We start from the raw sequence: 11,861 nt of genomic DNA, 5'->3' as shown, positions 1-11,861 counted from the left end.
CTCACCGCTCAGTCCACTTCTGTGAAGTTCTTATGCAGCGTCTCCACTATGTGGAACCGGCTCGGCTCGACTCAGTATTCCTGCAGACCGTTTCCATTACAGGATACTACTGACTTTACAGTACCTGGACGTCATAGCGATGTGGTGCGTTATTTACATGTCGTCTGTTCAGAGAGGTGTTTTGTAAAACAGCGGGTCACAGAGAAAACTGTCTGACCAGTCAGTGGTCTGCAGTGTTTACACGTCACGGTTTAGTATCGCTTGGAATCGCAGCGGAGGTGATACCAAAAAACTAGTACCAGGTACCAGATTCCAGGTCCTTTTCGTAATGGAAACACAAAAAGGCCGAGCCGAGTCAAGTCGAGCCGGTACCATGCAGTGGAAACGGGGCATTACTGAGGGTCAAATGAACAGCACAAGTCACCCTGATGATGTCAGGTCTGTTCTCACAGATGAGAATCTGAAAAAAAAAAAATCTGTTCCTTGAAGGTCATCAGTGACAGTGCAGACAGAGGCACTGCTCTTATTAAACACTGTCAACAATCTGTGCTAAATGAAGACCAAAAGCAATTTTTGCTCTGCGTTGTGTAAGGACACTGAGATAAAGTATCAAAGAGAACAAAGTCATCACACATGGAACCTAGTGTTGGAACTGTTCTAATGTTGGAACACATGGAGCAGAAGGACTGGGAGACTGGGACAGATTATTAACCCTCCAGTATCCTGTCCAGCAAGGCCCTTACTAAGCACCAAGTGTGCATTTTTTGCACACTTGTGGAATAATTAAAAAAAAAAAAAATTCATACAGTTCGTTTTTAATTCTTTTACACTTTTTTCTATTTCATCAACTTGAGCTGTAAATAAAAATACCAAATACTCAATAACTGTCACATTTTTTAACCCTTTAAATGTTGTGTTTGTAATGTAAACAAACCATTTTTTGATGCAAAAAACACAAAAAATAAATATTTTTCAATATACTACATAAAAATTGGATCACATATTATTTGATTTTTTCATCCTGGCATATGTCAGTGATTAACTCCAACATTGGTTAATTTGTATTATTATTTTTGGCGCTAGGTCAAATGTTCAAAAATACTAGCATCTGTCACCAAGTGTGTGTAAAAGGCACACCTATAAATCCAACTATTAAATATGATATAGTGATTTATTTTTCTGCTCTAATTTGATTTTATTTTTGTAAATCCAGGTCAGCCCTAATCATACAGATCAAATGGAAGAAATAGTGCGCTTTTGGCACACTTGGCAGACAGATGCTAGTCTGGTCATTTTCTTTTGTTTACAATGTGCACATTTTAGTTGGTGGCCAGAATTTTAAAGATCATGCAAAAATGAACAACTTTTGAATTCTAACCTTATTTAAACTGTGAAAAATAATATGAAGTTTTTTAACACGAAGTGCAAAGTGTTCCTAAAAGGTGCACCCGCATACCGGAGGGTTAATGAGCAGATTTATCTTTGTATTGTTAAAGTTATGTTTTTGCCAAAGTTACGCATTCTTATGTAGAACAATAAAAATTGTGAAAAAGTGTGCCACCCTTTACTGGCGTCCTATTGGCTCAACTTTTGTTACAGATGTTCACAACGGCAGTAGGAGCAAGGCAAAATACCATCTGGCATCATTTAGAAAACTTGTACTTCTACCATCACATTGTGAACCACCCTACTGCACACAGATCAACTTCATCTTGGTTTTCATATGACTGTGAGACGCTGACGTGTTTGAATGTGTGTATTTACAGTCCGTCTCTATATACAGTACATACTACAGTCCCCGACACCACGTCCATCCTGGTGAATCAAAACGTCTCCTGTCTTCACACGTGGGCGCTCTTGGCGTGATTGGCCGAGGAGGCGGCCGGCGCGCTGCCACCTCCCTGTTTGGAGTAGTAGAAGCGGTTGTTGTCTTGGTATGAGTGGGATGAAGAAGAGGAGGAGTCTGAGGAGCAGCAGGTGAGAATGGACCCCCCCAACAGGCAGAAGATGGTGCCCACCCAGCCGGTGTAGAGGGAGAAGCCGAAGGACATGAGGCCCTGTTCCTGGTGCGCTCCGATGGGAAACCACACGGTAGACACCACACCACAGAGTGCTGGGGGCGAGCAAAGACAAAAATGAGACAAAGTGGAACTGACACTTCCATAAACTCCTGCTGAAAGTGGCCAGTCCTCCGTTAACAGCTGGAGTGAGGAACAGGAGGCCTTTAGAAGAAGCAAAGGCCAAAGTTTATTTATAGAGACTATTAAGGCTGTAAGAAAATATCACTTCAGCAATATATCACAATGTTTCATTTCATAATACTGTATTGATATTTAAAAGTACTGTATCAATATTTTTAGGTATTTATCAAATGCAGATATTGTGGAGGTTCTTTTTTTTTTTTCTTTTTTGTTTATATTTTATTTATTATTTTTTTTAACACTCTTTTATTCAATAATGTTCATTCCTTTGTTGGGACTGAACTCAAATACTGTTCTGATGTTAGTTGTGAACTAATAGAATCTGAACATTTGAACAGGATCTGAAACTGTAATGTCTGTAAAACAGAATTTCAGTTTGAACACAGAAACATTTTGTGATGTAACATTAAATCCTGTTCTGATCAAATAAAAATGTGTTTAGTATTTGTGCAGATTTGTGGTGTAATTCAATTCTTCAAGGAAATAATCATTTTAAAAAAGAAATAAACCAAAAAAAAAGCCTTTTTAACAGTATCATGATATATCATGATATATCGCGATATATCATAGCGTGATCCCAGTGTTGTGAGTTGTATTGTATCGCCAGATTCTTGCCAATACACAGCCCTAGAGGGTCTGCACATCTGTCACTTCCCCCCCAGGCCACGCCCCTCTCAGTCAGACTGAGTGTCTTAAACCAACCTGCTCAACATGACGGAGTATAGCAGTAAACACAGCCAGAGCAAAGGACCATGGGAAATCTGAAATTAAATGAAGGACAGTTGGACTGGACTTGGATCTGTACGAGCTACCAAAGAACAAGTGGTCCATGAGCACTGACATGTGGACACAAATGGAGGATCCAGACCTGATCCAGGGGGGAGGGGGTCAGCGCTATATGGACCTGAAACAAATATACATGGTTTCATCAGGACTGACAACCAGGGTCCAAAACTAGGACCAGAACCAGCTGATCCAAAGGCTCCAAAACTAGGACCAGAACCAGCTGATCCAAAGGGTCTAAAACTAGGCCCAGAACCAGCTGATCCAAAGGGTCCAAAACTAGGGCCCAGAACCAGCTGATCCAAAGGCTCCAAAACTAGGACCAGAACCAGCTGATCCAAAGGGTCCAAAACTAGGGCCCAGAACCAGCTGATCCAAAGGGTCTAAAACTAGGCCCAGAACCAGCTGATCCAAAGGGTCCAAAACTAGGGCCCAGAACCAGCTGATCCAAAGGGTCTAAAACTAGGCCCAGAACCAGCTGATCCAAAGGGTCCAAAACTAGGACCAGAACCAGCTGATCCAAAGGCTCCAAAACTAGGGCCCAGAACCAGCTGATCCAGAGGGTTCAAAACTAGGACCAGAACCAGCTGATCCAAAGGCTCCAAAACTAGGACCAGAACCAGCTGATCCAAAGGGTCTAAAACTAGGGCCCAGAACCAGCTGATCCAAAGGCTCCAAACTAGGACCAGAACCAGCTGATCCAAAGGCTCCAAAACTAGGACCAGAACCAGCTGATCCAAAGGTCATTTCCAGTAGACCGTGTACTGACCCCAGTGAATATTTGCATGATCTACTGGGACTGAGCAGGTTTACTGAGTCTAGTTCAGATCCAGTCCTTTATCCAACACAGATACTACTGCTGTGGACCAGCAGGGCACCACTGCATTCTGGGAAATTAGCAGATTTACACCATTTACACCATGATAATATTATGGCTTTATTGTCAGAATATGACGATTTTAATCTCATAAACCAATGACATTTTTGTTAAATTATGATTTTTTTTATAACTACGACTTTATTCTCAGAACATTGTGATTCTTTTTGTATTCGACTTTATTCTCATAAAATTACAGGTTTTATCTCCATATTTTATGACTTTATACTCGCAGTGCCCAGTGTTTTTCTTTTCTTCTGTGGTCCTAATACTCTGTCGTAGCTTTATTCTCCAGTTCCTCCGTATTTGTAAAACTAGGTTGGCCTCAGTTTCAGTTAGTTTACTAATCATGTAGGAGCACAAGGTTCACAATCACAAAATGAAGACAAAAACCAGGAAAGATCTGATCATGAAACCAAGAGCTGCACTAAGAAGGACCGTTGGCCAAAACAATAGGTCATTTCAGGTCTGATTGGACCCAAAAATACAGCATCAGTGAATGTTAGCTGACACCAAACAGGATCCACAGATCTAGGTTTGGTTTCCTGGATTTGTGGATCCATCTCCTTCTCTTTTCTTTGTCTTTGGGTGTCTGTAAAACGATCGCTCCCACTGCTTTAAGAACCTGAAAATACAATCAATCACACAACAGCTCTGCCCCATTTTTGATTGAATATTGTTCTTCAGTTTAGACAGGATTGAAGCCAACGCTGTCACTCATCTGCCTCTGTCTGACACTCAGTGGGCGTACTTAATGCATACTTCTCATTTTCTTTTCGGTTTCACAGCAAACACTGAGATTTTTTAAAAATGCTTTCCAAATTGAAGGTTTTATGTGGATTAGAGCGGCACAATTTACCGTTTGGGCATCGTCATCGCGATGTACGTGTACGCATTAGTCACATCGTCGGTCCTGCGATGTAGGAGGGAAATGAACTCAATATGTTCTCATCTGATTTCAGCCTGGGTACCTGACACACACTACGCACAGCGATCCACCAATCACAATCATTCTTAATCAGTTTGCTGAAGTAGACCACGCCCCCTGCACATGGAGTGAGTTGCTGGTAACTAGGGCTGTAAGAAAATATCGGTTCTGCAATATATCGCGATATTTCATTTCACAATACTGTATCAATATATAAAAGTACTGTATCGATTCAATTAGTTTAGATTTGGGAAACTGATGTTCCAGCAACAGCACAGCATCATATGTACAGGACAAAAGCACAAAAAAAAAAGAAAAAAAAAAAAAAATTGAACAAAAAATAAGAAAAAAAAAAACAATTGGCATCTTTTTGGTATTTATGCTTGCTGGTTGGTATCTTTCAAAAGAGATGAACATTAAGTAGGAGACAAAATGGTGCAGTGGAAATCCCACATTGATACAGAGAACGTGAATGGGTAAGGAAGTTATACGGTAAAAATGTAAATATGCCAAACAAGAACTACAGTGAAGTGACAAGAAATGAGAATAATTTCAAGTCAAAGATGAAACTCCTGAACAAATCCAAATCCTGCTCTTGACATATCGTCGGCTTCCTGATAAAACCTGCTAAGTGACATTTTTGGTTGGGAATAAAAACCTGCTATCTCCCCTATTATAGCTTCAAATTTCAGTCTCCTGTGAAAGTTGTTTACATTTAGGGATGCTCCAATACCGATACAAGTATCGAGCATCGGCTCCAATACTCAGTGTGTGTACTCGTACTCGTAAAAGTAGTCCGATACAAATGCACCGATACCACTTCTGTCCGTGTGACATTCCCAGTTCAGTGCAGCAGGTACGAGGAGGAGGAATAATGTGTGAGTGTGAAGAGTGTGGAGATGGAACCAAAGAAATGAGGGAGATAAAAGTAACGCTGACTGACACAGACAGATACAGACGCAGCGTTCTGTCCGTCCTCTGCGTACATTCCATCTGTTTTCCAGGTGATGGAGGATGAGTACCCAGACGGAGAATACCAGTGGGAGTACGGAGCGGTGCGGACCGCCGTCAACAGAAGTGAAAACCAAACTTCTCACTCATTTGTCTTTTCTCTTCCTGCTGAAGCTAAACTTTTAAACCTTACCAGAGAAAACGCTGCAGCATTAGTATCACAGTAGTGTTCCCTCTGTCGTCTCCATGTTTGTTATTACTGACTTTCTTCTTCTTCTTCTCATTAAACTTTCCTCTTCTTCGTGGTATTTGTCCAGTATGGTTAATTCAGAGCGGCGCCCCCTGGTGGATTAATTGACAAACGCTCATTCCAACACATTAAATGTCAGTAGCAGCACTTTGTTCCAGTCAGACTAATGACAACGACAATAAAGCACATTTACAAAAGGAACGAACAACTGGAATGGGATTATTAACCCTGACCATATTTTCAGGGGAAAAACGCCTTAACAGACACACCCAAAGTAAATGAAGAATTCCTTCACAATAATAAGGTTCATATGGATGTTCTTGGTGTCTGTGGACATTTACAGACCTCACAGAATCTATTCCCATTGTCTAAAATATTGTATCTATTACTATGCCTGAGTAAAAAATGTAACAAACTAAAAGAGAAATTAGAATTTTTTATCCTCGCCTGTCTTTTTTTTCAGCTGGATTGACGATGATATGCATAAATTAATTGTTTGTGTCGGAGATTTTTAATAGCGTATATTTCACCCCACAAAGATTAAAAATCATGTTTGAACATTAAAGTTTGCACTAAAATACACTTTCGATGTACTTTTAGTAACATTAGGGTCTAAACTTTGAGCAAAAGTTGAAAAAAACATCCATTGTCCTGATTTATTATATTTTTATAGTAGATGAATATTAATATAATTTTTTAGCCCGAATATAATTTTTTGGTCCTATCGGCCTGCCGGCGGGCTGATAAAGCTATTAAGGACTGGTATCGGTACTCGGTATCGGCAAGTACTCAAATGTAAGTACTCGTACTCGGTCTGGAAAAAAGTGCTATCGGTGCATCCCATTCACATTCCATCATAAGTTCCAACATTAAAGGAACAGATTTTTTTTTTGTCATATTTCACAGTTTCCTGTTATATAAAAAGTTTTTTGTTTCTCTTGTAAAATTTGCCAAAAGTCACAGAGCAGGTTTTATCAGGAAGCCGACAATATTAACTATAAAACAGAAAATCTATGAAATAAGTCCGATATTGTTTTGCTAATAAAGTTATTTTATTTTTTTATTATTATTATTATTATTAAATCTATGGACTGGAAACAGGTTGTGCCTTTAAAAAAGCAACGGAAAAGCCAAAGGATGGACCCAGGTGTTCAAATTTTCATTTGAGGGACAAGGGCACTGGAAAATACTGCAGCACCAGACAAATATTTATAAGCACAGTAAAGTGGGCAATTCAGGGAGTGAGTTTCCATGCGGTTCGGGACAAAGGCAGGGTGTGGATGAGAGTAGGTGGAGGACAGGAATGTGATGGGATCTGGGGGAGGGGGGGAGGGGCTGAGTGGAACGGGAACATATAAGTGTGTATGTGTGTGTATACATATGTGTGCACCCAGGGGAGGAAGACGGGCGGTCGGATCCAACATCCTCTGCTCTCAGCAGCTTGTAAGCATTTGAGGAGGGGTTAAAGGAGGTCAGCGCGAGGAAGGCTGAAGGGGATTTGGAAAACAATCTGACCCATCAGTGTGACTGTCACTGTGTCATTTCCTCTAGATGCACTTTATCAGACATTTTGGGACTATCCTGTATTTACTTTTTTTCAAACATATTGTATCAGTCAGCATCAAGTGTGATACATCGTCTGACTAAGAAACTTACACTGTAAAAAATGACTGTAGAATTAACACCAAAAAATTGTAAAATTGCAACATAAAAAAACTTTAAGTGACAATACAATGCAAAGTTGTTTATTTTAAAAGATTTTTGTCTTAACGATTAAATCAAATATAGCTGTAGTTTTTACAGGAAGAGTATGTGAACAAAAGCAGATTTGGATGAAGAAATGATAGATTTCTATTGTTTTTAGAAAATAAAACTGTACATTGAAAAACAATGTGATGCCGTTTAAATTGCAGAGACCATAATGTTGAAATAACGATTTTTTTTGCTTTTTTTTTTAATAAAAAAGTTATAAAAAAGTAAACATTTACCAATGTACCATTTTAAATTAGTAAATGAAAGGGTTGGTAGAGTTGGTAGAGCAGCTCGTCCAATAACCAAAGGGTTGGTGGTTCCAATCCTGGCTCTGACTGTCCATATGTCCAAGTGTCCATGGAAGACACTGAACCCTAAACTGGTCCCAGTTGGACCTGGTGGATTTGGAAAGAGCTGTGGACACCATGAAGGAGGAGAAAATGAGCTAAAGAAGTGCAGAACATTTACCATTTAAATCCACTGTTAAATCTACATGTTTAAACTGTTAAATCTACATGTTTAAACTGTTAAATCTACATGTTTAAACTGTTAAATCTACATGTTACTCTGTAAATATGTTTACAGTCGGGTGTGTTTTTTACAGTATTGTTCTGGAAACCACAGCTGCCAGTTTTTTCTGTACAAACAAAAGGATTTCTTTTACAGTGTGGAGTTTCAATTAGATGACACTTGTTTTTTTGTTTATGTTTTTTTTTTTTTTTTTTTTTACTGTAAACTATGATCAAACCTCAGGAAGTTTGTGTTTTTTAATATAGAAAGTGAAAGTTTCCATTTTTAATGTTTGTCTACATCAAACCTGTACTAAATAAATTATTCATTTTAATATTAGTGTGGGTGTTTTCCACTGAAGAGCAGGTGTGTTCTTTAATAATTTATTTATTCACCATGTGGGTACGTTCAAGAAAAGTCTGTTTTTAGACTGATCAGTTGATCATACATTCAGAGTCACTAATGGTCCAAACAAGACAAAGCTGAGAAACTCTGCATATGAACAGGTTTAGTGGTTTGAGCATCTTTAAATAAAATATCTCTATGTGAATGTGAAAGTTCTGTCTCTTACCAACAATCAGAACAAGCAGTCCACCCACAACGGAGCGTTTGTTCTTGGAGCTCTGGGGTTCGTTGCCAAGGCTGATGCAGGGCATGGACATGAGGAGCATTCCCACAGCAGGGAGACCCAGGATGGAGCCTGTGATCATCAGGGCTCGAGTGGTCTGGATGTAGGCTGAAGAAAACACACAGGAGGTGCACGATCACATTAGAACCAGGGAAGACAAAACTCTGTCCCCATTTGACCCCAAAGGTAGATCCAGAGGGTCAGTTTGAGTAAAGAGGAGAAGAAACAGTCATTTTACTTCTTAGAACAGTTAAGATATAAGTGATAAAAAACATAATAAATCTCCACACGGAAAGAAGGATGAAATCTAAATCCCTTTTCACTATGTGTAGTTCCACTATAAAGGTGATGAATGCAGTTAATTTCACACTGAAAAAAAAAAATCCTGTTGTTTTTACAGAAAAAAAAAAAAAACTGGCAGCTGTGGTTTCCAGAACAATACTGTAAAAAACACATCCAACTGTAAACATATTTATGGAGTATCATGTAGATTGAACAGTTTAAACATGTAGATTTAACAGTGGATTTAAATGGTAAATGTTCTGCACTTCTTTAGCTCATTTTCTCCTCCTTCATGGTGTCCACAGCTCTTTCCAAATCCACCAGGTCCAACTGGGACCAGTTTAGGGTTCAGTGTCTTCCATGGACACTTGGACATATGGACAGTCAGAGCCAGGATTGGAACCACCAACCCTCTGGTTATTGGACGAGCCGCTCTACCAACTCTACCAACCCATTCATTTACACATTTAAAATGGTACATTGGTAAATGTTTACTTTTCTATAACTTTTTTATAAAAAAAAAAAAAAAAAAAAAAAAAACTACAAACAAATATGCCGTTATTTCAGCATTATGGTCTTACAATTTAAACGGCACCACATTGTTTTTCAATTTACAGTTTAATTTTCTAAAAACAATAGAAATCCATCATTTCTACATCCAAATCTGGTTTTGTTCACATACTCTTCCTGTAAAAACTACAGCTATATTTGATTTAATCATTAACACAAAAATCTTTTCAAATAAACAACTTTGCATTGTATTGTCACTGACAGTTTTTTATGTTCCAATTTTACAACTTTTTAGTGTAAATTCTACAGTCATTTTTTACAGTGTATAAGTGATTGAAAATAAATAAATAAATCTCCACACAGAAAGGAGGATGAAATCAAAATCCCTTTTCATTGTGTCTGTTTCTCCTCTAAAGGTGATGAGTGCAGTTCAGGTCAGGTCCTGGGTCTACCTGGCAGGTCCAGGATCTGGGTCAGGGACACGCAGTGGTACAGTCCCGTGGAGATGACGCATTCCGCCCACGGCCCCTTGGCCCCCAGCTCGTCCATCTTCTTACAGGTGTTCAAGCCGTATTTACACATGGTCACCCAATCGTTGGTCGACGTCGCGATCACGATGCCCAGCCATCCCAGACAGCTGATCAGAAAGCCGCTCAGCTGGAGACAGGAGTTCGCCATGGCACAAACCCGCAGGTCCGAGGAGGAAACCGTTACAAATCCCTAAACCTAAAAACTGAGTCTGACTATAGAGAGATCAGAAAAAATACAGCTCAGGACAGACTCAGAACTCAGAATCAGCTCTGACCATAAAAGCTGAGTGTGCAGTTCAGTCATTCCACACAGGAGCTGTGGTGCGCACTTCAGAAGAATGAGGCTTTTTCATCAACTTCCACTTTATAAAGGAGAATTCAACAGGAAAAAAAAGTGCCCTTCAGCTTTCAGCCAATCACATGCTTTGCCTATAAGACCCCACTTGTGGAAAAAAAAAAAAAAACACTGTTAGTGTGTACACCAGAGTAGAGCGCGCTGCCCCTTTGACGCCTCCATCCTTGGAACCCGCCTGGACCATCAGTCACACAACACATGACATTTGGAAAAGTTCAGTGCTGCCATCTGCTGGACACTGTCTGTGCTTCAGGTAAATGTCTGCAATGAGGCTAAAGCTGCCTGTGTCATCTGTGCTTTTATTAGTCAATCTGACAGAAGTATTCTCCAATGTAAATCTGTTCTTTATGGATTATGTTTGTGTTTATATTTAGAGTAGACTGATCCTCTTTCTTTTGCTTTGTTTTCTTTGAAAACCTCCAGCCCACACACAGACCACCGAACACCTACAGGACACGTTTAACCAAACAATTCCACAGTTCCATTTGATCCAGTTATAATGGTATATTAAAGTCATAAATACAGTCTGCTCTTATCCAGACAGGTTTTTTTTTTTTTTCTCATAAGCATTAACACATGGGTCAGCAACCTCTGCAATCTAAAGAGCCATTTTAGGACAGAAGTAGAAAAACAAAAACTGTCTGGAACCAAAAGATACCTTTATATCATTCCTCAAAGTGGTAACTGTTTAACCCTTTCATGCATGAATTATGATTACCGAAATCAAGATTTTTTTCCTGAATGTTTTTATTCCTCTTTAGGCATGAAAAAAACAATGTGATCGAAATTTCTTTTCTGAAACAATTTTTCACGGAGTTACAAAAATGTCCCCTCAGCTGGACGCCATGTGTTTAATTTTTGAAGCAAAGAAACATGTATTTACTGACATACTGTGTGAAAACTATGAAATGAAATCATTTTTAATCCTGTGAATCTGATGTTTCCTCACATTTTAACATGCTCTAATACTAGTTATTACTCACTCAGATAATATGCAACAAAAAAAAACAACTTTTTGTTATAAAAGAAATTTAAATTATACTCTAATAACAATTAGCAATTGATTTAGACTCAAATATGTTACTGCAGATCAGGATTAGCAAGAACAGGAACAGTAATGGTATGAATTGTAACATATGGGGTGTTGCATAAGCATCCACTGTGTTGGCTGATATGGAACTAAAACAACAAAACCCATGAAAATACAAGAGAACAGCTGGAGAAGAACTGTCCACTGGAGTGACCACTGTGCATGAAAGGGTTAAGAAGCTCTTTAGAATTAGTTTGTACAGAATATGTGGAGA

General features: G+C 39.1%; 1 protein-coding gene across 1 annotated transcript; it reads right to left on the bottom strand.

Moving 5' to 3' along the window:
• Window positions 1-1,469: 1,469 nt before the first annotated feature.
• LOC115413195 (claudin-11-like) lies at window positions 1,470-10,518 on the bottom strand. Its single transcript, XM_030125945.1, has 3 exons — window positions 10,125-10,518; window positions 8,824-8,988; window positions 1,470-2,113 (listed from the first exon to the last, which is right to left on the bottom strand). The coding sequence occupies exons 1-3, from the start codon at window positions 10,348-10,350 to the stop codon at window positions 1,842-1,844; spliced, it is 663 nt and encodes a 220-aa protein (XP_029981805.1). The 5' UTR covers window positions 10,351-10,518; the 3' UTR covers window positions 1,470-1,841.
• Between the last annotated feature and the right edge of the window lie 1,343 nt (window positions 10,519-11,861).

Source organism: Sphaeramia orbicularis, chromosome 22 (genome assembly GCF_902148855.1).
Source record: "Sphaeramia orbicularis chromosome 22, fSphaOr1.1, whole genome shotgun sequence".
NCBI lineage: Eukaryota > Metazoa > Chordata > Actinopteri > Kurtiformes > Apogonidae > Sphaeramia > Sphaeramia orbicularis.
Note: the sequence above shows the minus strand (reverse complement) of the source record. Positions and strands in the feature narration are given on the sequence as shown.

What these genes read in the sequence shown, in the direction of transcription:
- LOC115413195 (XM_030125945.1), bottom strand. Translation starts at nt 10,350, where the DNA reads ATGGCGAACTCCTGTCTCCAGCTGAGCGGCTTTCTGATCAGCTGTCTG. An exon ending in CCAGATCCTGGACCTGCCAG is followed by an intron (nt 8,989 to 10,124) that starts GTAGACCCAGGA and finishes TGTTTTCTTCAG; the next exon opens with CCTACATCCAGACCACTCGA. An exon ending in ACTGCTTGTTCTGATTGTTG is followed by an intron (nt 2,114 to 8,823) that starts GTAAGAGACAGA and finishes GCTCGCCCCCAG; the next exon opens with CACTCTGTGGTGTGGTGTCT.